Source organism: Calliopsis andreniformis, chromosome 10 (assembly GCF_051401765.1).
Source record: "Calliopsis andreniformis isolate RMS-2024a chromosome 10, iyCalAndr_principal, whole genome shotgun sequence".
NCBI lineage: Eukaryota > Metazoa > Arthropoda > Insecta > Hymenoptera > Andrenidae > Calliopsis > Calliopsis andreniformis.
This window is the reverse complement of record NC_135071.1, coordinates 9,525,922-9,552,294: the sequence shown is the minus strand read 5'-3', so window position 1 is coordinate 9,552,294 and position 26,373 is coordinate 9,525,922. Positions and strand designations below refer to the sequence as shown.

Sequence of the window (26,373 nt, the reverse complement as noted above, 5' to 3'; positions counted from 1 at the left end):
GCTTTCTATCACACAAGAAAGAAATGAAATTCTTCCCCTCTTGTTTATTATTAAGCGGAGATCTATAGTTTCCTCCCCTAGAAACACATAAAACGAAGTATATATTGTAGATCTTTGTCCAATTTACTATGGTAGGAAACATGTTAATTAACGATTTTATTGCTTCCGCGGTCAGCCATCCTCGGTCATGCGTGGAGCACCTTTTTTCAATCGTACCAGGGCAGAGGAGTGGGAAGCCTGATTTCGCGGTCCCATGTGACGTCCCTGAGACGGTTGCTGACAGATTAGCAGACGTACTCGCCGTGAACTGACCCCCTCGTAGTGATTCAGTTATCTCGCCATCGACGTCTCCCTTCGCGAGAAGAAATAAAAGTGCTGCCCGGAAGTGTGTAGGAACAGGTAGTGACCCTCCACGCTGAATGAGCTTCTGCCGATTTGGGATCGTTTCGAGGAGAGATATTATGATTAGGTGAGCAGTCTACGTTTTTTTCCTAAAAAGGAAAATAATTGTTGCAGTATTGTGCCTTTACCAGTACTTGGCTAATTTAGGTAGGAATTCTTGAAACGGTAGCACTGTTTTATTAAGCAGGTGGCAGAAGTATTAGGTGTATATTTTATATGTGTACATATAATATAATTTTACAATAATTTTGTTAAATAAGGTGATTCATTCAACTGAAACAGGTCATATCTTTTCTTTGGCTAAAATTAGAAGAAAATGGTTAGAAAAAAAACGTAAATGGTTCGATAAAGACTCTATTTTCACGACTATATATTTTTTACAAGTGCAATAATGTGTGTGCATTTTATAGTTGCAACATTTTCTTTTAATGGAAAGAAATTCACATTTTTTTGCATAAATCAAATCATTTTCCTATTTTACGTAAAAAGATAAAGAAAGTAGGTTGAAAATAGGCAATTATTGTTAGTAAATAACACGGCCGGAAAATGATTATTTCACAAGGTACTTTGTAAAAAATGTTCTTATTAAAGAAGATGTACATATCCATTATACTTTATTTTCATAACAGAAGCAGATGCATATGTATTTAGAAACATTTTATTCTTCGGAGGTGTTGCGTGGAATGTGAAAAATGTGTGGAGGAAGCATCTCTTATAATAAAGATATTATTTCAAAATATCTCGCATTAATATTTCTTTTATATCTCTTAGTGTATACTTTTTAATATAGAATTAAAAAGTGATTCAATTTATGCAAACAAGGGCATGTTTTCATTTAAAAATTACAGCATGCAGATGAATTATTACACTTGTAAAAAAAAATTCGTAAAAATATAGTCCTTTTAGAACCATTCATTTAGCCATCTTTTGCCTCTAACATTTTCTTTTAATTTCAATCAAGAAATAGATATAACTTTTTCCAGTTGCGCATATATATATATATAAGAATCTAATAATATAGTAATTCTATATCATACATAAAAATATCATAAGCTTATTAAAGTACTGATCAATATGGGAATATTTTATATTTTCCAGTAATTACAAAATTAAAGTATTATTTAATTTGAATAAAATATACTGGTATAACTTCTTAATATGAGATGATGATCCTTTTCTTTGACTACATATCGATTAAAATCCAATACATATCAATTATAGCCCTCTTCCTAATGTAGGTTGTTTGTGGAAATTATGTAGTCTCAACGTGTGTTACATTAAAGCAGAAAATACGGGAAAGCACAAATAAGAGGTAGCGACTTTGTCTCAGAAAGTATTACTCTAAATCATAAGACAAAAGGTTGATGAAAAATATATTTTTTAGCGATACTTGCAATTACTTTACTTCTGAGGGAAGATTATTAATACTATATAAATTAAGTAGTATATAAATTTCTGTACGCTATTTTCTACAAATCTAATTAAATTTTCTAAAATATGTAGGTATCTTTCTGCCGTTGCTAAAAATGGATCACTAGTATATAAAGCAACTGTTCCAATAAAAATATCGTTTTCAAATCATGAAAATCAAACTATTTATAGAGAATCTGCTTAGTTATATAATAATTATAGTAATTATAATGATTAATTGATTATAATTATTGAAAATTCTGAAAGCTTTTTGTTATTCTTCATTTCTCTAGTAATACAAGATTATTTCAATCAAATAGTTTATATATTATTCTCAAAACAATATGAAATTGTTTTTACAATTAGAAAAACTAAGACATGATTGAAGAAAGTTTCATGTCGGTAAAAACCTTTAAAAATATCTTCATTTCTATTTGAAAAAAATTTCCAGTTTAAAATTATTTAAAACTTCATGCTGTATCAAAGAAGCGTTATTAATAACTCAAATTTGATCTCATTTCTCTACTTTCTCGTAAATAAAAACTTCCTGTATCTGAGTTTCCTTCATATTTATGTATGCAAAATTATGTAACAGTATTAATAAGCCAAAGTCGTCTATTGTGTAACACGTTTCGCATAATCAGAATGCGCTAATTAAACTCCATGCGCCGATTTTCCATACGAACTTGATTTACGTGTTGTGCAGCGATAAAGGAAAATGTTTGTCTATTGTTGCAATCGTGATGCATTGTGATGTATACATGAACTTGAAGGTCGCTCTTTTATTATGAATTTTAATCGCTGCTTCTCAAAATAGGATTTACTAAGAAGAAGCGTCTAGAAAAGATAATTATATTATTTTAATTCTGGACAATAATATCTGTTTCAAGAAAATTAATTTTAAAATTAGCATCATGATGAATATAGTACCTGTAGTATACAGTAGTTTCTTAAATACACTCACGATAGTTTGATATCAAGTTTAAGCTTTAAACTTTAAAGCGAGGAATAGGCTTTTAAATAAAATAAGGAAAATATTATTCTAGTTAGAAAAAGAAATTAATAAAAGATGACTTTATAACTCGATTTTTTTTATTAAAAACAGAAGTGGAAGTAGTGGCGGAGCTATAGGGGGGCAGTTGTATGCAGTGCACAATGACCTAAGACTAGCAGGAGGCCCACTGTCCAGCGTCCTACCTTCACGAACTACATAGATACACATTATTATATTTTTTAGATATTTTGTATTACATGCACGCCACTACTTATCGAATTCTTATTAATATATCAAATCACATTTTAGATACTAAATAACTTTTTATCAATGTAACTTTGGAGGCCAATAAGTTACGTATAAAATGACACTCTATATAGATAGGATAAGAATAGATATATTTGTATATGCTATGTGTTTTTATATTCTTATAGAGTAGATATTTTTCACATTCGTAATATAACCATTTTGCAAATAAGAAATAAGTGGCTTCTTTATCAACTATTAATTTAATAATAATTTTTTGTTTGAATTTACATTTCATTTGTATGACCATCATAACGTAAATAATGTGCTTAAGTAACATGAAGAGAATAATGAGATAAGGAGCCCAGAAGATTTCTGTATAGGAGCATACTGGTCTCTAGCTATGCCACTAAGTGGAAGAATAGTTTCCAGAGATCAGGAGTGAGCTTATATTGAGGAAATACCGTACAACATAATAAATGATCACATAAAAAATGAGAATGAACTAGTAACGCGTAGTTACTCTCGGAAGTTTTAACTCGTTCGAGAGATGCATTAAATCAATCTTTATCACACGATAGAAGAAAATTTGTCCTACAATAAATTTGTTCGTTAATGCATCCAAGGACAGACATTACTACGAAATAAGATTGTAACTTGACTCTGCTTTGACAAACTATGACTTCTTTCTTCTTTTCTTTAAGAAATTTGACTGACTAAAATAAACACTGTACTATGTTAATACAGGTGAATAATGTAAAAATAATGACAGGTATTTTGTAAATAATTTTAATAAACATTTTCACCAAGTTTTTATAAAGTTCTCGAGATCATCATTTCCTCCGGAAATCATTGCTATCGTTATTAAAGTTATTATAGAGAAGTTTTTTTCTCTCGTGTCGTCAGGTGATACGTGATAATAACATGTCTGCTTTTTTTGTTTCGTTAGAAAAAACAGTTTGTTTGTAGGATATTCGTGAGGAAGGTATTTTATAGCTGTTTTCTCGTACGAAATCTTAGAAAAGATACTTTTCTAATATCTTTTTAAATTTAGTAGCGTAGGTTGTTCCAGATATATGAATTTAAATAAAAAATATAATAAAAAATTGTGGCTTTTTCCAAAACAATAGAATTTTTCCTTAGAGTAGAATTTTTCAAGTTTTGAGTCCTTAGAATGATTAAAATGGTAAAAACAATGTTCAACAGTCATGAGTCTCCACCAATAACTATACTTATCTCAGTTTCTAGTACTTTTCCAATTAACCCAAGTTTAATTAATGATTACATTTTTTACAGAAAAGAAATTTGGATACAAGTCTCATTGACTCAGTTTCTTCTTCAAAACTCTAAATAGACACGCTCTTTTATATAGATATAAGTTAGAAAATCTATGTATATTATTGTAGAAGTAGATTGAAAGGCTTTAAATATATCAGCAATACAAAAGACGAAATGAAGCTTTCAGAAAAGCAGAGCGCTATGATATATCATTCCATCCATGCGATACATATTAAATTGTCTTTAGTTTCAACAGAACGATGCCAATCGCCATTTAGTTCCCAGCATTAGCCCACGTAACAGTGTGCAACCGTAATGCACTATGTGACGCGTGATTCGCGACATTTTTACGCTGCTTGCCGGTTGATTGCCCCCTCCGAAGCATGTTGATGACGTTAGTACTCTCGATGACTCACTACATGCCTTCATACGCTGCACATGCATGATCACACGTGCATAATTCGACTTACTTTCGCGTGCGCGCGCACACCTGATCAAAATTACGAGAATAACATATGTGACTCAATAACCGTGTTTTTATTTACCTCCAAATTATATATTGTCATTTAATACAAGAAACTTCTTTATACTACTTTGTGGCAGATGATGTGCTCCTTCTGTTTTGTAAATTCATCGCGTTTGTTATGAACTTATAGCAAATTAATAATACATACCGTGGATCCTTCTTTAGGCGACAGTTTTCTGCTATTATTTATATTACTTTGCTGTTTGCTGCTGTATTTACATTAGAAGTTTTGCTGTGAAAGGGGCTCTCAAATGATGGCCGCCATTTTGGTAGCACTTGATACTGTAGATTCAGGAAATCGTGGTTTTTGAATCTTTCAAAGTATATAATATTGTTTAGTATCAGAAGAGTTCTTTTTGTACCAATTGTAGAAGATAAAAACGATGTGCTTTTTATTTTTTATGAACTCATTATGTGAACTGAGTTGTAAATTTATAGCGAAATAATAGTGTACACAGTTGCATTCTCTTTAGGAGCATCTTTAGGTTCCACATTAGTTTGATATTTTGTTTCAAAGAAACCGTTTTTGTGCAAATTGTAGCAGATGAACGATCTGTCTTTTATTCTTTATAAACTCATTGCGTGAACTTAGTTGCGAACTCAGAACAAAATAATATTGTAGGTATATACAGGGTGTTAACTCTAATGCTACGCATGGATTTTTATCCACTTGCAGTCACCTGACAAAAAAAAGTTTAGAACAAAAGTTGCAGGGTGTGGGGTGTACAATAGATATTAGTAAAAAAATTTCGAAAACAGTTTGTTCTTATGGCGAAATCAAAGTCACATTGGATTTTACAAATAAGAACACATATTTTTTTGCACTATGTAGTAGAGGACATCGAGACGAATTCAAAACACATATTACATGCTATTTTTATTAACATATTACTCGATTTACAGTAGTGGAAATGTGAAATATTTAGCTTTTCGTCATATTTGACTTTAAGACAGTATAACCATAATTTCACATTTCTTCTACTGTAAATCGAGTAATATATTAGTAAAAATAGCATGTAATATGTGTTTTGAGTTCGTCTCGATGTCCTCTACAATATGGTAAAAAAAAATGTGTTCCTGTTTGTAAAACCCAAGGTGACCTTGATTTCACCATGAAAACAAATTGTTTTCGTTTCTTTACTGATATCAATTGTACATCCCATACATTGTTACTTTTATTCTAAACTTTATTTTGTCAGATGACTGCAAGTGGGTGAAAAATCGTGCGTCGCGTTAGAGATAACACCGTGTATAATATTGTGTATAGTTGGTCCTTCGGTGTTAATTATATTTTCATTAATTCGTTGTTTATTATTTTATTTAAAAATTCTAACATGAAGATTGCTCTCAAATTATGAATCGCCATTTCGATGACATTTAGTAGATCAAGCTCGATGGTATTTTCATTCTCTAACCATCCTGGGCTGCATCGCTATATTGTGGCGAAGGGAGTGCTAAAAAGCAATCTCGAGGAAGCACAGGCAAATAGAGACAATTGTTGCGCGGCGAGACGATTGATTATATGACGAATGATTGTATATTATTGCGTTATATTAATGCTTCGAGACCGAGACAGTCATGTTCCGATGCCTCTGAATGCATATGCATATTTAATTCTTCACAAAGATTCTTGATAAAGTCGATCTCACGAACGACCTCGCTAGAGAAAATATAGGCTAAACAGGTTGTCTGGCTGAATAGACAGAGCCTAATAAAATTGTAAACACGCTTTGGAATCTTAAGACAACATCTGTAACGCGGTCTTTAAGGAAATGAGGTTTCTATTTCTTCAGAATTTCAAATATTCGCGGCAATGTGCACGTGAAAGTGCACTTTACGCAGCGGGCATTTTGAATTTTATCTTCTTTGTTTCGAAATACATAGCGTTTTTCTCTTCATTAATTCTTTTTGTCTGCAAATTAGGGTATTATGCTTTCGATAAAGAGCTGTGGTGATCCTCCAGTGTTGAAACAATGTAAAACAATTTTCTTCACTCAAGGATACTCTTTAAGTAGTCTTCTTTTTTCAGTAGAAGAGTTTTTAAAATTTTTCGCAGCTCCCATAATTTTGAAAATCGTTTAAAAATTGTGAAATCAATGTAAAATAATTTTCCTCCCTTTTATGAAAGACTTCTGTTTTTTGAAATATTTTGCTCATCTGAAATCACTTTTTTCCGCTTTGTGCCTTTGTTAAGACACTGTGAACACTAGAAGCACATAAAGACGGAAAAGATGGAAAATTTGACACGAGCTACCGTGAAAAAGTAATGAATTCTTTCTATTTATAGTATCGATAATAAGCACTGAATTCATAGTCATTTTTCGCAAAATTTCGCAGCTTAGTATCGCATAATTGCGTAATGAGTCTCTCGAAAACCTGGTTCCACTTTGGCGGTTGTTAAGACGCTGTAAGATTTAGAGTAAACACTCTCTCCATTATCGCTGCTCCCGAGTTGTATCTTCAGAGTCGCTAAATCTGCACGGGCTCTCTCTGCTGCACAATTAGCGTGTTTTCTTTCAAATTTGACTGCTATTGATCCTTTGAGTCACCACTTTGTCCTCTGCCCAACGCATTATTGAGCCTCATCGAAGATATTAATACTTATGAACGTATTGGCAGGTGGACAAAAATAAAAATCTTGTTGATCAATTTATGATCCCTTCCGAGGATCTAGAAATTAAAAAATTAATAATTCTGTTTGAAGGATGGATGTAATTACAATTTTTCATTCATATGAATTATTGATTCGTAGCCTGTTGCATTATAAACAAGCAATTTTTTTAAGCCACACTTCAAGCTGCAAGAATCGTCGACAGGAAAGCAAGTTCAGAGAGATACAATAAATCAGTCTGTTTATCTAGATTTATGATTGTACAATGCTAAACGTTGCGTAGATGACGCCAAAGAATTCGATACAGTTTTCGGAATTAATATGTCGCGATTTCCTTTCAATTTTAAACTCCTCGTTTGAGGTTCTCTAACAGGAAGAGATGAAAAATAGTAAGAAGTAAAGAAAAGAATTTTATATCAATATTTTTCTATATTTAGTAACTTAGTAAGTAAGTTTAATTTCCGTTAATTTTAATTTTCAGGTTCATATCACTGAACTATCGTATTTTGAAGAATACAGGACCTAGCTTCGCCTTATCGCTGTAGAGTTCTTAATGCTTTCTTTAGAACAGTATTGTATAACAAAGTAAATATCGTTCAAATTGGTCATTGTTTGGTGAAGATAATGAGGAGCTTGGAAAGCTTCCGGAATCTTTTTATTTAAATTTTGATTGTTCAAGACTCTATCAACTGCATCTTTATTGTTTGCAATTTAAGAATTTAGAGGCAAATATTATTATTTATTACACTAATATTTCAAGTAAATATTGGCACAAAAATTATATTCACCAAACTGTTTATCTGAATTTTGATTACTGAGAAATCGATTAATTTTGCAAGATTAAGTCACTTTCCAATTCAACAGTTCATTGTTGAATAGTGTTATTTATTATGCTGAGGTTTCGTTTAAATATTCCTAACAGTTTTTAGTACTCTTTTCATGTATAAACAATTCCACATATACGTGGATTAGCTAGTTTTTAGAGACTTGGCGATTAAAAAGAAGGAAATATGTCTTCCAAATGAACAATTCTTTATAATTAGCAGTCATCATTGAAACGTGTTGGAACTATTTAACTAAGCAGTAGTATCTAGTGTTTACAACTCAAGAATGTCGACGACACAAAAAAAAGCAGAAAAATTGTTATAAATTCATGTAAAGAGAGCAAATCTCACGCAATCGTTCCAGACTGTGAAATGGAATAGTAAATCAATGACTGCAAACATATTATTGTAAATGTGTCAAATTACTTGAATCATGTAAACGAGAGCAACTAAAATTGTGTCAAAATTTCATTCATTTCTTTCGTTTGTTCAAGCCTCGAAAACTCATTATCAAACGTTATCATTCACTGTACTTGGAGACGTAGCAAACTTATCCAAATTTTGGAAACTATTTGCTTTATCAGCGTTCTCTTCTCTCAAAAGAGAAGAAGGTTGAAATCTTCAAATGCTTATCTGCTTAATTTTGAATGAAAAACAACGCCAGTTTGTCATTTGCTTTTAGGCGCGCTAATTTTTCAAAGATGAAGGCGGATTTATGGTCTCACTTAGATGATGAGCTTCTTATTTACTCTGAATCACTGATAACAACTACTGGAATATCGAAATTGTCCATTTTTAGCTCTTCATTCTAAGGTTCAAGTTTACATACTTTCAGTAGCTGAAATAATTATCTTTGGTCAATGTTAAAAGCCTACAAGTAGTTTTATTGGTAAAAGAAAACTATACAATAGTTTTGTTAACTGTAAAGATTATTAGAATTGGTTCCTGATTACCTTAAAAATACTTGCGTATTTCGTTAATCTGAAGATAAAAAAAGACTACAGAACCTTTTTGTTAATTGTAAACATTGATAAGAGGGATTTCAAGCATTTTAACAATACTAAATAGGAACTTTACACTAAATACTTCATTGCAGTTCTCAAAGAATTTCTCTAAACTCTATCCACCTCAGAATTATAGGAAATAAAGATAATCACAAACTACTGTGCAAAAGCAAGATTCTTCACTGAACCACTTTGCATAAATCCACTCTGTCCTATTTTGGAGCCTCTTTTTGCCTCCAAACGAGGAAGAAAATATCTCGACGTCCAATGACCAATTCCTGAGATGTGATCCTCGTGTAATCTTCATCTCGCGCGAGGCGTTGCGTAACTGAATTCGCTTGAAATGAAATGAAATGTGCAAACGCCCCTGGTGAGGGCACGTGCGATGTTCCTCGTGTTCTTCAAGGAACCAAACTTTTTGCACCTCGTTGTCGAAGGATAAGTGATTTTGTTCAACTTGTAACAGTTCTTCAGCGTCTATCTGTCATAGACAGATATGCATGTATTCCACGAGACCAGAGTGGGGGATATTGGTGTCTGTTGGCCTTCCCTATATAAGGTTTGCGCTGTTCCACCGCGCTTCGGTTGTTCCCCAATTCGGGCAACTTCGCCGAGACTTGGCACAACGCACACCGTAAGTTAGACACATCTTTTTCAACATATACGTTTCTAGCAGAAGTACTATTCCACGTTTTGATCTGCTTAGATTTTAGCTTTTCTCTGGTAACTCTGTATTAGTTTGTTACGCGTAGTATGGAAGATGAGGGGTTCGTAGAGTACTGTTACTGCATAAGGATCCTCTTAAACATTCAGAAATTCAAATTTAGGGGAACATGTTACGAATAGATTGTTTAGAAACTCTGGAATTCAAATGCTGTAGAACAGGGTTTCTATGTCTCTATCTTTATGAAGCAATTAGTATGATGGCTCTGCGCGTCCAACATTGATTAGTACCAATTTTGACATTGTAAGAAAGACAAACAATTTAATAAGCCTACGTAGAAAGTACACAATAGAAGAGGAAAATATTCTGAGCAGAAATTTCAGGAAATATTCCACGAACAATGTCTTCCTATTATATTTACTTAAATCTTGTTTCTAAGCAAAATCTCCTCTTAATTTTTTTGTGATGTTCCTGTAATTTGCACAATTTTCAATTTCAAGAATATTTTCTACTTCCCGAGAAAAGAAGAGAAAAATATTCTGAGTGGATGTCTGAAGAAATGTCCCAGAATAATTTCTTCCTGTTTTCTTCACTTAAGTTTCGTTTTTAAGCAAACTCTCCTCTTAATTTTTTTATGGTATTTCTGGAATTTGCATAATTTTCGATTATAAAAATACTATTCTACTTCTTAAACAGTGAAAAGAAAAATATTCCAAGTAAAAATCTAAAGAAATGTCCCAGAACAATTTCTTCCTATTTTCTTCACCTAAATCTCGTTTTTAAGCAAACTCTCCTCTCGACCTTTTTAAGATGTTTCTGAAATTTGCATAATTTTCAATTATAAAAATACTATCTTCCTTCTCGCGCACTGAAGAGAAAAATATGCCAAGTAGAAGTCTGAAGAAATTTAACTATAATTTCTCCTTGATTTTCTTCTTTTAAAGATATTTAATATTCTAACTTCTTTAAATTTCTTCCTTATACCTGTACAGTTATAGTAGTTACGCTAGTCCTTTTTTTCGCAGTCTTGAAGAGTATTGCGCACAATTTGTTCTCTTTGCATGAATTTCTAGTAATTTTTTTATATTCTAATGTAGTATCACCACTCCTGCGCCACGTATGTCAGACCTCGTACTGATTGCAACATACTATCGCCTCGGTTAGTTTCAATTTAACTGGCTTTAGATTGCCAGCTTAATGTACGCCCGTAGGGAAGACTCTATAGAGTTTCTCATTTTTATCAGCGCAGTAAATTCTGCAGGAAGAATATTTCTACAAATTATAAGCTCATGTATAATATTTTTAATTAAGTACCTAACACTGGAGTCAAGCGATATTTTGCAATATTAATTGTTTTTCTTACTTCACGAATATTTCTTCACGTCTTCCTGACTTTGTTGTTGTCTGTACTGACATGAGTCAAGGAAAAGAAGTTGAGTTTAAGGAAGAGTTTTCAGAGTTGCAAATTCAGCTAAATAGTATTTCTTCATTTATAGTTAACTTAAGATTCTACATATACTGCACTGCCCAACTATGGAGAAAGACAGTAACTACAGAAAAATGTGAAATTTAATTTTTTGTATCGTTGGATAATTTTAAACATTTTGCGTTTTATTTTAGTGCAAAATAGCAGTGAAATGTATTTAATAGACACTGTTTTTCCCATGAAAACACTGCATTTGAAAGAATAAATCTCATTATTATTTTGGTATAAATAATAGGAAAACCACCCCAATCTCATTATTATACATTTGAGTATAGTAAAACATTGTTTTCTTTGATATCTACTAATAAAAAAAATGCAGTACTTACTCTCAATTTTATTAATAGTGAGAAAACACTTACTTACCTTCAATTCTACTAATACGACCAAAACATTGCTTATTTTCAATTAGTATTGAAAGGAAAGTGTTGACAGAGGTTATTTATAGAGTTGCTGCTGGTGATAGCAATTTGGCGCGAATTTGAGATAATTAAGGATCCACAATCATGACGCCTGGTCATCGGGATCTAGAGCAGCCATATTATTGTCGACGTCGAGACGTAACCGGTTAAAACCACTTTGAAAGGTCTTGTGTTGAATACATATTGTATAAGGCTCCCTGACAAAACCAGAATTATTTGTTTGATTGATTATAAGCATATACAGGGTGTAACGAAGGACGTAGATCGTGAGAAATGTTAACGAAATGGATTGCAACTATTCAAGTAGCAGGTAACTTAATATTAGCACTGATAGGCAAGCATATCTATTCAGGCTTCTGAAACACTATCCCTCGCGCACAATAGTTGTAACAACGTGTAACGTGGACAGGATTGCGTTTGCATGCTTTAAACTGAAAATGTCTAACTTTATTTATGTTCTTTCTTGAATACATAGTTGCATTTGATTTCGTTAAATTAGTTTGAATGGTATTTGAAAAGGGCCATCAGTAGTACCTAATATCGATTGAGCATATTAGTCAGCTAAATGTTTTAAGTTAATCATATGAGTAATAGAACATAGCTAAAAAACTGGACGTTATCGTGGACATGTATACATGAATAATTCCCACTATTTTGACGTTGGTCCTATGTCAACCGATCCTTCACAAAAGCCGCGTTTACGTTCCCGATTTAATGCCTCATGTTTGTGTCATGAATCAGTCTCCATTTCAGATACCAGCCGAATCATTCTGAAATTAAGAAAACACGTTGAGCTATATCTCAGAACTCTTTTGTTTAATCACGAATGCATACGAAGCTTGAAAACAAGTTCTTCGTTTCCACTAACACCAGGGAATGCCCATTCCACAGCCTCGTGAGGGGGCTGAAGGTGTAATCCCCTTCAGGGTCATCGTCACTGCGTGTTGATCGACTAGGAAACACGCGGGAAACGTTCACAGTCAACAAGCGTGTCCATCGTGATAGTGGGAGGTAGCAAGTGGCTCATAACGCTTCGATTCTTCGACACTCGTTTCATTTCCACGCATTGTCTCACGTGGATCGGTCTACCAAAAAAAAGGAATTAATCTCCTTTGCGCCAAACGCGAGAAACTTCCGTTACGGGTACCTTCTGCAACTTTACAGAAAGGTGCAGTTTGTAAACATTGCGCGAAACAGGCGAGATAAAAGTCTTCGGTAACTTCCTGAAGCATGTTCACGCGATAGTGTTTGAAATTCTTCAGAAACAAGGAAGTCGATCGGAACGAGTGTTGCCTTTATCGAGTGTCATTCTTGCGTCACCGTGCACCCTCGGTAGGCATTACGCTCGCGTTGAAGAAGCACTCTCGACGATAAGTTTCAATGATATTTCGCCGTAATCGCACGTATACGCTTTGGCTCCATGATAGTTGCAATTTCTTGGGTAGAGGAAACGTACAAGAAGCTTGTGGAACTCAACCTTCGATTCATAAAGTAAGTGAATCGCGAATTTATTTTTTTGTGGTCCTCTAGGATTCGTTAACCAGTGAATTAAATTGAGCTTATGTATGATACGCAGTACTTTCTTTTACATCTCATTTACACAGAATTGAATGGGTGAGTTAAAAAACAGTACAACTAACGTGTAGTTCTATGCACGTTGTATATCTGGGCCCTGAAATTATAATGCATACATCCACTTTTTTCCGTATAATTTAAAGGGGGATAATTGTTCGAAAGTTTTAAACAATTTTTTTCTTAGATATTTATATAGATGGCTTCGCAGCTTGTTTGGGGGATGTGAATGTGTTTTTCTCGACACTACATTTTTCAATGGCTGTTTTCGATATGATCCCCCATTTTTTAGTTATAAAGAAAAAAAGTTAAGTTCTTTTCCTAAATAACTGAACTTTTCCTTTGGGCATGCCACTATTCCTTTATTTTTCAGAATTTTGAAAACCCTCTTGAATAGCAGGCAGCTGTTAATATGTTGTAATACAGCTCTGTTTCAGTTTTAAATTTTAGATAGATGTATGATGTACTGACATTTTCAGGGCCATCGTTCAAAAAAAGGCACGCTAGAAAAACTTGTATAACTTTCGAAAATATATATTTCTAATCCAAAATTTTTGCATAGTAACTCAAGTTCTTCCAAGCAGTCAAACTAAAGTAAAAAAGAAAATATATATCAAACCGTTGAGCTGTGATAGAATGAAAAAGATGCAAGTATTTTATAACAGTTGAAACGATTATGCCCCCTTGATATACTTTGGCTCAGTGGTCCAAATATAATTTTGAAATTATTTAAAAATGATTAAGTTTGGATTTGTACTGTTCTTCAACTTACCGATTCAATTATGTAACAGTGTAAGGTAGAGTCCTCGGGGATGGATCTATGGAAAATTCTTGTTTAACTTATGTTTCTACTACTACTATAGCATTACTGCGGCTACTAATCGCTGCTAACTATCTATGGCAAGATGGTCACGAAACGCTTGTCGAAAATCGCGCCAATTAGTCGCGGCAGCGACGGTGCGAACTTCTATCTTAACGAGTGTGATGACACCGCTTTTCAACGACACTTGTACCCCTCCCCCTGACAAATTTGTCGGCAACGAGACTGATTATTATGTCCTTGCGAGACTCTGATGATAATTACAAACTGCTTTACTTTCAGTGCCACACGCTTGACACGTTGATTAGAGCTTTCTAGAGCTTGACCTCCTTCCTTTTGCAGTGTTCGATCCACGATCGGGATCCTTGATCCCAGAGATCTTAGAATTCATAAGGTTTCAGATTAGAAATCTTAGAATTTAGGAGATCCCAGATCAGTTGGCAGACTTTGAAATTTAGTTGTTCTTGTGGATCTGAAAAAATTATACTATAATATACAGCAAATAGATATCGATTTTCCAATGAAAGGCTTAAAAGGATTTCTTTCAGTCCTTCAAGAGGACTAACAAATACCAGACTGAGAAATTGATTTGCATGGAGATGCACGGTGCGTAGCACCTGCAATACGCATAGGAGATCGCAATTGCGTCGACGGATCGTTGAACTCGATTTCGCAATAGATAATTGACAATTTAACTGATGTAGTTAATTGCACTGAACCGTGCAATGACCTCAATGCGATATCGCTAAGTATTTTTGCCTTCTAAAGATGCCTCCTAAATATTTGCAATCCTGTAACATAAACTAATAAAATATTTACATCATATTACGAGTTCATACGGTGCAACAGGTTTTCAAGTAAAATTAGAGGCAATTTATAAGTTAATTACTCGTTTAATTATAGCGGAAAAGAATAGTAGCAAGAAGTGAGGCACTCACGACGAGTTTATAGCTAGATAATAATGTAGTCGATAGCTAATTTTAAAAGTTAATTTTTCAATAGCCAAGCGTGATGTCGATTTAACTTCTAGTACAGGATGTTGGTCAATGTCTGCTAACATTCAACCGTTTTCTGGAACGACGATCCACAAGACTCTAGCAATTACATAGTTGAATCTTCATGGTCTCCAAGCCCATTGGTTGAACTGTTAAATCTAGTTTTCTGCAAATTTTCTCAATACTCTGCAATCATTCTTAACATTTTTATCATGTAGCCGGAGTATTACATGCTATATAAAGACACAAAATTTTAGAAAGTACTAAAAAGCATGGTGTAGATGTAGCATATCACAGATCTAACTCATTTTCATTTTTTATAATTCAATTTAACATCTAAGGATACAACTTTTGAGGAGCTAGTGTAATTCTTAATGATCCCTTGAATCAAATTAAAAAATTAGAATAATGTTCCAGTAGCTATACATTGCAGATGCAAGTACTCTGTGTTTCTAATAATTAATTAAAATTAAGAGATATTATTTCTGGTTTAACAAATGCTGTATATTTCCTATTGGTATTGAACATTTTTAGCATTTAACAGCTCTGTTGATTTTGGTCCTTAGAAAACATTAATACAATAATTTAAATTAAATTGCCCTGAAAACTCTAAGTTTATTTTGATTTATATAATTTATTCCAAAGTTATCAGAAAAGATGATTATTCTTGCTTTAAGAAATTATCTATATTTCTATGACTACTTAAAGTATCTAATATTTAGTAGTTCTGCTGGTTTCGATCTCCAAAAAAATTTATTTATGTTAGCAAATAACAGGGGTGAGATTCTTCAGTTACTAGAAATTTCAATTTGAGAGAACTACCCTTCAACGACCGTGTGGCCTAACGGATAAGGCGTCGGACTTCGGATCCGAAGATTGCAGGTTCGAGTCCTGTCACGGTCGAGGGTTATTTTTTTTTCTGATTTTCTTCTATCCGACACATTTCCTTATTCTTCGTGGTAAATACATTTCTTATTTTATACTGTTTTCTTAGATTTTGCTAAGAAACTTTTGAACCTCCCTTAAAATATAATTTAAAAAATAAAAAATATTCTTAAAAGATAATGAATAAAGATTCTTTCCTTCGTTCATTCTGGCAAATAAATTACTTAGTTTATTACTTGTTTTATGATTTTTATTTAAGTGATAGTTATATAATTGTACTTGACTTAGAGGAATTTCAAAGATTTTGTATCGATCATGGTATTTGTTTTTAATAAATAGCTATAAATGAGTGTCTTCACCCATGAAAAGGCTCCACTCAAGGTTTACGATACTTGTTCAGTGAAACGAATAAACAACACGCAAAACTAGCTATGTTATGCGGAGTAATTACGTCGGTAGTACAACTGTGGGAACACGTAATAATTAAAGCTTCGTTTATATGTTAAGCGGGTGCAATCATCTAGGAATCAAGGCTAGGCTCTGTGATGCGATATCAAAATTTTCAGGCTATTCCAGATTTTAAAACTCTTCAAACTCCTGTACTCTTCAGTGTGGAAAACTCTAATTTACATTTTCATATGAACAAATACTTATTCTTGACTTAACGTAAATTAAAAAATTTTATCGTGGCTATATGATAACGATTTTGCATAGGAAATTGTATTGAAAAATATTCTTCTTCCGAAAAAGGATTTTTAAATAAAATTTTAGATACTCCAAGTTTCTAGAGTCTGAAGTATACACATTCACGAAGAAGAAAACTAGGATTGTCTAAATTTGATTTCTGTTTGTGAATAGAGATCTATACTCTTCATAACTCTTTGTACTTGGTCCCCTGAAATTTATTTAACTTAATCCTTAAATTAGGGATCAGTTGAAAACTAATAAGGGATCTACTTTCAAGCTAATTTTTTTACTAATATAACTGTAATTCTATTGTTTCAGCTCGCAAGTGAGCGCAGAACCTAGCCCCGCCGACGAGCAGCAGCAGATCAGCGCAGATTCAGCAGGAAGACATCGCCAAGATACAACAATCAACCTAATATCGGTCGAAGCCTATCATCGAGCACGAAGATTTCTCATCTGACTCCAATCACCAAGCCGAATTCACTCAACTGCGTCGATACCGTAGAATGGTAGAGAGTGAACTCAATTTAAAGCACAATCATAGTACGTATATACTATTATTTATCACTTTAAATTAGTATATCTTCATACTTTTTGAAGAAAGAGCTCTAGACATTTTTTTAGAGGAATTCTAAATAATTTAACTTTCAGTTTTAAATTTGCTATGTTTTGTGCAAAGATTTACAAAAGCGAATGAAAAATATCTCGTATTAGTTAGTACATATCTGTTAACAATGAACATGTGAATGAGCGCAGAAAATTAATGGTCTCGTGAAAAAGAATTGAGAAACGCTCTTCCAATATTTGCAGAACGCGTTAGGAGGCGTTAAATTTCACACGCTATGCAAATATTACGTTAATTTTAACCACTTTTCTCAAGGATGATTATCATTAATTTGAAAATTTCAAATATTGATTTGAATTCGCTCGATTTCAGAGTGTGATGTAAAAGACGAGCGGCTAAACGGCTGTGGTTCCAAGGATCTTGAACTTGCCCGTGAGTAGATGTTTTCTATAAATAATTGAACCATTTCTTATAAACTTATAACTCTTATAAAGAAATGTTACAAAATTGTATTTTCAATAGGTATTGGAACAAAGGGCAAGACCCTAGATCCCGAGAAAGGATCCTTCGTTAAAGCAGACTTCGAAAAGGCTATCGAACTTGCTGGTAATTTCTATTTATGGTTCCTTTAATCTTCATTCGTTTTAAGTTTATAGCTTGACAGAGAGAAGTAGCTTACAAAGTATAAGACTTGTTTTTCTTCTGAGAAAGGAAGAGAAAACAATGATTCTAAAAAAAAAATAGAAAAGTTTGGCAAAAACTGTGGAATTTCTAGAATATAGTATTGTTTTAATAAAGGCGCAACAGTGCACTTAGGTTATTTTAAAACTGTTTCTACTCTTAGAAATTCAAGTCACTAACGCGAAAACTGTTCTTAAAAATTATAATACATCTTACATGTCTTTGAAATCTTATATCCTCTGCGTCCTTTTTCATTCTCTAAGTTTTTCACTCCAAATCACGAGTTTATATACCAATACTTTACTTCTCAATTTGGATAATCATTTTTAACTAAGAATATAACAATTCCAAGAAAAGGGTTTAACAAAGTTGAGCCTGCAGAATTGTAAAAGTTCTAGAATATCGTATTTTGTGGATATACGTAAGCTCAGTTCCTAGATACTATTCCTACACTTTCCCGGAAAACTCAAACTCACGTCATGCGAAAACTGATTGTAGGACTTATCAAGGCATCTCCTAAATATTGTCATTCCTCATATCACATTCTTTTAAGCTGGTAGACATTTTGTAAAAAAGAAACTGAAAAATTATCTGGAAGAAAAAGATAGTCGTAGAAAGTAATAGCACATAATAATGTAAAGTAATACGTAGTATATTAATAACCAAGTATAATTTTAAATATTGATTTTGTTGAAACTGAATCAATTTCCTAAAAATATTCCATTCTACTTCTTTTATTCCCGTTCTTTAAGTCTCCGAGTCTCCAACTTCTATTGAAACAACATTATTTTTTCTCTAACTTGAATAATTCTTTCAGACTATGGCAAATTCCACTACTTCCTTCTCACAGTATGTGGGTTCGTCAGTACCAGCGAGGAGATGGACGTGATTTCCATGTCCTTCATCCTGCCAAGTGCACAATGTGACCTAAAGCTCGATACCCAAGCCAAGGGATGGCTGAATTCCATCATCTTCATCGGTATGATGGCCGGTGCCTACGCCTGGGGCTCTGTGGCAGATGCCCTAGGTCGTCGAAAGGTTCTCATCGCCATCTCCTTCACGAACGCCCTTTGCATCGTCGCGTCCAGCTTCAGCCAATCCTATGAACTCTTCATGTTCTTCCGGTTTCTCAACGGTGCTGCGTAAGCTGATCCTAAATCTATTTCTGATAAATTGGTACTTAAGAATATTCTTTATATTATGATGCAGATGCAAAAGTTTAGTTTAAATAATAGATTCCATATTTTATAGATCTAACTGAAGTTATTGGGTTCTATGTTTTGTAAAAGTTGAACCTATAAGTACCTTGAAAAATGTTAACATCTACATGTATCTACTAATTATGTATTCTGTTTTAGTCTTGGCGGCAGTGGGCCAGTTATCTGGTCCTACTTCGCAGAGTTTCAACCAAAGTCTAAACGAGGCTCGATGCTATCCTTCATGGCTGCATTTTGGACCCTTGGGAACCTTTTTGTTGCTGGTGGGTGCCCTCTGACAAGAGACCATACATATACATTTCTTCGTAGTAATTTCTAACTATGCATAATCTAAAATAATCTGAATGGTCACGCTGTTCAACACTGAACTAGGATTCTTCATGTAATATAATTCTGCCTTATAAAAAGATCAAGTAGATTGCCTCCAATGATGATTGTCACTATACCCACCATTTTATTTGTACTTTGTTTAATATTGAAATGTAGAATTCTTGATGGTTTTTAAATAAGTATACTTGTTTTTTAGGTCTGGCGTGGTCAATCATCCCTAATGACATCGGTATTGTAAGCTCGTCGTTCACATACAATTCTTGGCGAATCTTCCTGCTGATCTGCGCTGCTCCGTCGTTTATCGTCGCGGGGCTGCTCCTGCTGCTCCCTGAATCTCCCAAATACCTCTTATCCTGCGGAAGATACGAGGAAGCGCTCGATATCTTCCGCGGAATTTATGCCATTAACACTGGCAAACCGCGTGACACTTACACGGTAAATATTATTAATAAACTTAAAACGTCTAAGAAAACTATTTTTAACTAATAAAGAAACATTATAGAGTTCGTCTGTATTTTAAAAATATCTATTCTAGCATTACAGATATTTCAATCGGTAGTTATAATTATATCAATTTTGTTCATAAATAGGGCATCTACGATATATCGTTACTATAATCTCACTCAATCAGTTTAGGGTTCAATATCACTAAAATTTGTCTTCTAACAACTTGTTTTTTAATAAATCTTAATTCCATAGGTGAAAGAATTAATTCTCGATAACTTCCAAGAACCAGAGCCCTCGAAAGGGGACATCGAGAAGAACAAATGCAAAACAATGCTCAGCGACATTGTGGACAACAGTAAACAACTCTTTATTTCACCAATCCTTCGCTTCACCATAATCTCTATCATTATAAACTTCACCTTCCACATCGGTTACTATGGTCTAATGATGTGGTTCCCAGAGTTGTTTAATCGTTTCGACGAATTCAATCGCGATCATCCTACCAAAGTCGCCTCGATCTGCCAGGTGACCGAATATGTAGTTCAGAAAGATTCTCACAATGTTGAGAACCTTTGCTCTGATAAGATCGGCGCCTCCGTGTTTCTGGAATCGCTGATCACTGTGGCGTCCGCTATTCCAGCTAATATTGTCGCCGTTTTGGGAATGGACCGTCTTGGGCGCAAATTTTTTCTCGGTAAGCGTTCTATTCTAATTTCATTAAAAACTCTCATCCTAAAAATTTAGAAAACTACTTTGCTAGAGCCTAGATCTAAGTACAGTCAATTAATGCTATAAATTTAAAATAAATTGTGTTCATCAGATGTGAAAATGTATAGTTGCATCTACCACGTAATTGAAGCGTTTTTATGGAAAATAGCGTAAGTGCCAAGATTGAAAAATTTTGTTTTTTGTTAAAAAAAAAATTAACAAAAACAAAAAATATTCTATGACACATACCAGTTTTCAATTTTGACACTTACGCTACTTTTCATAAGAACGCTTTAATTATATGTATAGATCAATCTATATATAGATTATCATCACGTAAAATAGAATTTTAATTGTTTGTACACTTGTTTACAGTGTTTAGTACACTATCGTCGGGGATGTGTTCAATTGGATTGTACTTTGTGTATAATAAGCACCATAATCTGATTGTCTCGGCTATCTTTAGCGGTGTAATAAGCTGTGGAAACGCTGCACTGGACTGTTTGATAACGGAGGTTTTCCCTACACATCTTCGCGCGACTGGAATTGCCATTTCCATGGTCGCTGCTCGTCTTGGAGGAATTATTGGAAACATAGTGATAGCTCAACTCCTGGACATGTACTGTCCAGCACCAACTTTCATTGTTGCTGCTCTTTTAATTGGTTAGTTATCTTCAGTATCCTATTATCCTGTATAATTAGACTCAGTTGAAAGTTACACTTAAATGGTACGTTCTGTTTTTTCACGATTCTAATTTTTAAATTTCAGGCGGAGGATTACTGTGCTTATTTTTACCAAATACAACACGAGAACCACTTTCCTGACACCAATGGATTTCATTGAACCTGAGTAGAAATGTACAATCGTCATTTTTCAAGCGAAAAAACAGCTCACACTTCATCCATAAGTGGATGATCATTGTGAATAGCATGCTGTTATAATTCAGCTCCACATTCCTATTTTATATATCAAGTTTCAAAAGCAATGAAAAAGTAGTGCTAGTAGTTAGATTTTGTAATAGACACTAGAGTATATTTTGAATATGTTTTGAAGGCGAAATAAAATATTTACTTTATAAGAAAATAAAATTTTCACGTCATTTCTATGTATTTTTAAGTATTTAGTACATTCCTGACCTTAGCGGACTTAACCCAGATCTTGGAGCATATGAATTTTTTGGTAATATTAAGGATATTTTATTCCCCGAATCATATTGATGTTGAAGTATTATCAAAAGTGAAAAAGTTACTGAAGCCATAGATGCGATTGACTCCCGAACAATATTAATCTATAGAAAGTGATTAACTAAGCTTAATTTGTAAATACTTCTATTTTGCTTGAAATAAATTAAATATTAATGGGAAAAAAGGACGCAAATAACACAGAAAAATTATAAGACAAAGAACCTTCATTTTCCACAGTATATTTGATGTCCACCTAGTGCACAAAATTATTCTCTCATCATTTTTTCTTTCTGCTTAGCAAGCTTCTTCTTACTGACTTTCTTTTTCGAAGGCTCTTCTGCAGGGCTCTTCATTACAAAATCTTCTTTCTCAGTCAAAATTACCTCAATGTGACAAGGAGAACTCATATAGGCTAGAAAAATAAAAAAAATTAACGTTAAGCTGTAAAGTAATTACTATTGTTTTTACATGTTAAATAATTATATTTGAAAATACTAACGGTTGATACGACCGTGAGCTCTGTATGTTCTTCTACGCAAACAGGGAGCGTGATTAACTTGAATGTGACTAATTACGAGTCGTTCAGTCTCTAATCCAGCTACATCAGCATTGCTTTCTGCATTCCTTAAGAGCTGCAGCAAAAACTCTGCTGATTTCTTCGGCCAGCGACCTAAATTTGAGTGCAAAATAGTTAAAATAAATAAGTTAAAACAATTTTTTAATTTACTTAATGTACAGGGTGTAACAAATACAGCCTTTGATATTTTAAGTAGCGGTAGGAAATTGAAATCGGATCATAAAATGTACTGTAACATAGTGTTCAATTTGCTTTTGCTTTATAGTAATAATGCCTTAAAATTAGCACTATGTTCTGAAACGAAGAGTAGCTCGTGTATATCGGTAAGACAAACACATAGAAAGAGTCCGTTGATCTAGAAAATTCGATTGCTTGATAAAGTTATGTTTCGTTTGGAATGGCTTGAAACATATGTTAAGATGCTCCTAAACACAAGTCTTTCAGTGAGACTCCTATTGTAAATGGTCCCAGGTCTGTCGATCACTACATCCTACTTGACATCCTACAGTCTTTAGGTCTACACTTCATCTGTATGTGTTACCTATGTTCTTTTTTACGAGCATTTCCGATTTTTAAATCTTTATAAAAGTTAAACAGTGAGAGATACAATAAAAGGTATCAAAACTTTTTCACTTCAGTTCTGTCCTTTAATGTATTTGTACCCCCTTAAAATATCAAAGACTGTATGTACAGTAGGACCTTAATTTATTGACTTAACAGTAAAGAGACTCAAACTTGAAACTTAAAATATAGCAAAAAACACTGTTTACCTGAAGTTTCACAATATTCAAATTTGATACACATTTTGATTGCTGGTTTTAAATCTTAATCAATGTTCTACTGTACTCTTATTGTTATTAGAAGAATAAGAATCTTTATGAATTTATGGAAATTTCAAATGGATAAAAGATTCCAGAATGCATATAATATACAATTGTAATATGTGAAAAGTGAAATTAATTTTTATTTAGATTTCATTTTTTTAGCTGCATTTATAAAAATATGCTTTTATGTAAAATTCTGTAGTCTAATTATTAGACTATGCACAATACAAGGTAATACAAATTATAATTAATCGAAGTTTGGTTAATTAAGATTCTACTATAATTTTGACCATTTTGTGTAGATTACTATTTACTTTTTAAAACTATTTCAATTGAGACTTAAACTGTTAACCAATAGTACTCTCTATATATTCTGATTATTCTTAGATTGAATAGCTATAACATTAAGTGAATAACACCTAAGAAAATTAAAATTCAATGAATTGAAGGTTTGACAGTATTCTGAAACTTACCCTGAGTGGTGCCGAACTGTTTTGCTTGAGCACACCTGCCAACGCCACCATTAAATCTACGGAATGGTACGCACTCCTTGTGTTCAATAATATTTTTCAAATACTTCTGTGCTCTCTTCAAGAGCATGTTCTTGATAGCACGTGCAGTTTCATGAGTGTTCTGAAACGCAATTAAAACTCTGTTAAATAAATAGAACTATTACACGCAGCTTTGTAAACAAAATTCTCATGACTTTGAGGTTAGGTGCCATGACTTAAAGATATTTTTTTTATTTACCTTAAAATGCACTCGCAAATTCGAACCTCGTGCTTTGCACGACTTGGCAGCATTTACTGGTTCTTGAGAGTAGCGTCCCATTGTGTTCTAAAATCACAGAAACTTATCACAATTTTTGTAGCGGTTTTGTTATGGTATCGAGGTTCGATTTGCCATCACGCGTATTTGGTACTCGATAATTATCCTTTATCAAACTTTTATCTCACACTTTTTTCGTTAAACCAACAGTTTAGAGTCACATGTTGAAAAGTTGCACAAAATTAAAACAATTCTCGACGTAAAATCGCAGATGCAAATAGATTCAAAAACTGTTATAGGCTAAACCATACATACCTTTCCACTGCACGATTTTAAAGGAAAAGACGTCACGTGAGCAACCAGATAGAAACTTCCTGTGAAACTAAAATTACCAATTTTGAAACGTGAAACCACTAAATATGGAGCAAATAAATGATACCACTCTTAGAATCCAAATATGGATAAATAAAACGGATAATTGAAATTAAAAAACTCAATAACTTAAAAGTTGATCTCACTCAAAGTAGGTGACTTGCTCAAATTAAAACGAATTTTATAGTTTGAAAATTATTGCATGCATAGATCACGCAAATTCTCATAATCACGAGTTCTTAGTGACGTGAAATAGAAACCGTAAATTGCTATGAATCATAACTGAAAAATTGCTAATAAAATTCACGCTAGAAGAAACTATGATTGAATAGAGGTTCAGTTACAAAGATTAAACAGTTATACTTAATGAATGAGAACCAAATTAATGATCGTCACGTGACCATATACGGATACCCAATTTTAAGATATGAATACTTTGATTAAAATCTGTTGACGTATGATGTTAATTGGAATGTAGAAACAAGGTATGACATATTCCTAACTTTCATTATAAAATCGTTTATATTTATAAACGTCTACCAGACTCTATGTCAGTATAGTTAAGAATTAAAGTTGTATTTTTAAAATTTCGCACAATTTGACGAGTAAAACAATTTAACACCTAATTTACTAGTAAATATATGTGTTGCGATAATATATACGTATATTATAATAATAAATATAATTATAAGACTGCGAGATCCCAAAATTTGATGTATGTATTGTGAAATTCAAAATCCTTTTGTACAATACACGTGATCCATGGATATGAAACAAGTGACACATCTGGAAGGATATTCGCTGGAAACGAAATAGCACTCATAAATACACAGCATGCATTTCTGTTTTTCTCAAAAAGCTTTATTGCGATAATGGTCTTGAATGTGTACGAAAGTCTAAATAGAAATATTCAATAGCTTTTTTAAACTACCGTTACTTTTGAGCGTCATAAATAAAGTAATCTTACACTTCCTCGCACATCTGTCTTCCAGATTTTTAAAAACGTGAGGCAATCTATACCATAAAATCTTTAGAAATGCATATTTTCGTTTTGTGATTATTGCTTTATTTAAAAGTAGGTACAAAATCCAAATTGACATCGTTCAAGGGGTCATAAAGTCATAAACTTCGTTTGGTCCTTTTTTCGACCCTAACAAGAAAACCTACCCATTCTACCCTATATTACATATACGTGTAGTTAGAAGGGGAAAGCGTATGTATCTTCATTAAAAGTATATGGAAATACATAGCACTATTCAAGTATACAAGGAGGATCAAAAGACGATCGCCACAAATAGAAGAGGGACCAAAGGATGGCTCAAGGATAGAAGGAGGACCAAAGGACGGTCCTAGGATAAAATAAAAATTAAAAACGATAACTCACTAACGGAATATGGAGGACATCACTTGTTGATTGGATGAAAGAATACAAAGAGAAATTCGGAGAGATACGCCATGACGCCAGTATCAGAGGAATACGATTTTAAGAGAACATAAAGGAGGAAATTGAATTGTAGACATTGTAAAATTAATCTTATCAATCGTATGAAATAGGGTACTTGTCCTTATACATAAACTGAGGAATTATTATCTTTTAGTTAAGTTTATTTATCAACGCGCAAAGTTAACAAAAAAAAAATCAGAATAAAAGATGTTCAAAAAAATGATGCAGTCATGAAAGGGTTAACGCTTCACGAGTATAAACTGGTATGCTGGTATGAACCCTTTGCCTAGAAAAAAAATTTATAAAAATAATTCTAACTATTGCAAAATTCCCAACAGATAGCGTAACATACACAGCACAGAAATGCCAAGTTTGCGTGGTGTATTGGTGGGTGGCAGGAAAATGGTACTCTAGGGATATTTAAATTGAGCA

General features: G+C 33.2%; 2 protein-coding genes, 1 long non-coding RNA gene and 1 other non-coding gene across 6 annotated transcripts; 2 read left to right on the top strand and 2 right to left on the bottom strand.

The window, feature by feature from the left end:
* Positions 1-11: 11 nt before the first annotated feature.
* LOC143184552 (uncharacterized) lies at positions 12-11,080 on the bottom strand. The gene is made up of 3 exons (XR_013002777.1): positions 10,944-11,080; positions 217-491; positions 12-77 (listed from the first exon to the last, which is right to left on the bottom strand). It is a non-coding gene; the product is annotated as an uncharacterized LOC143184552 (long non-coding RNA).
* LOC143184550 (synaptic vesicle glycoprotein 2B) lies at positions 329-22,299 on the top strand. Of its 3 annotated transcripts, none has more exons than XM_076386867.1 (10): positions 329-469; positions 17,142-17,366; positions 17,761-17,820; positions 17,911-17,994; positions 18,887-19,211; positions 19,428-19,549; positions 19,813-20,051; positions 20,316-20,757; positions 21,147-21,434; positions 21,541-22,299. In XM_076386867.1, the coding sequence occupies exons 2-10, from the start codon at positions 17,330-17,332 to the stop codon at positions 21,594-21,596; spliced, it is 1,653 nt and encodes a 550-aa protein (XP_076242982.1). In that variant the 5' UTR covers positions 329-469; positions 17,142-17,329; the 3' UTR covers positions 21,597-22,299. The 3 variants fall into 3 exon arrangements, with proteins under 3 accessions (XP_076242982.1, XP_076242983.1, XP_076242984.1); XM_076386868.1 differs by lacking the exon at positions 329-469 and adding an exon at positions 9,852-9,929; XM_076386869.1 differs by lacking the exon at positions 329-469 and adding an exon at positions 13,027-13,355.
* Trnar-ucg (transfer RNA arginine (anticodon UCG)) lies at positions 16,082-16,154 on the top strand. Its single transcript has one exon. It is a non-coding gene; the product is annotated as a tRNA-Arg (tRNA).
* On the bottom strand, positions 22,180-24,427 carry Rpl17 (ribosomal protein L17). Its single transcript, XM_076386871.1, has 4 exons — positions 24,108-24,427; positions 23,831-23,990; positions 22,456-22,626; positions 22,180-22,368 (listed from the first exon to the last, which is right to left on the bottom strand). Exons 1-4 carry the CDS (start codon positions 24,186-24,188, stop codon positions 22,223-22,225), a joined length of 558 nt encoding a protein of 185 aa, XP_076242986.1. The 5' UTR covers positions 24,189-24,427; the 3' UTR covers positions 22,180-22,222.
* Between the last annotated feature and the right edge of the window lie 1,946 nt (positions 24,428-26,373).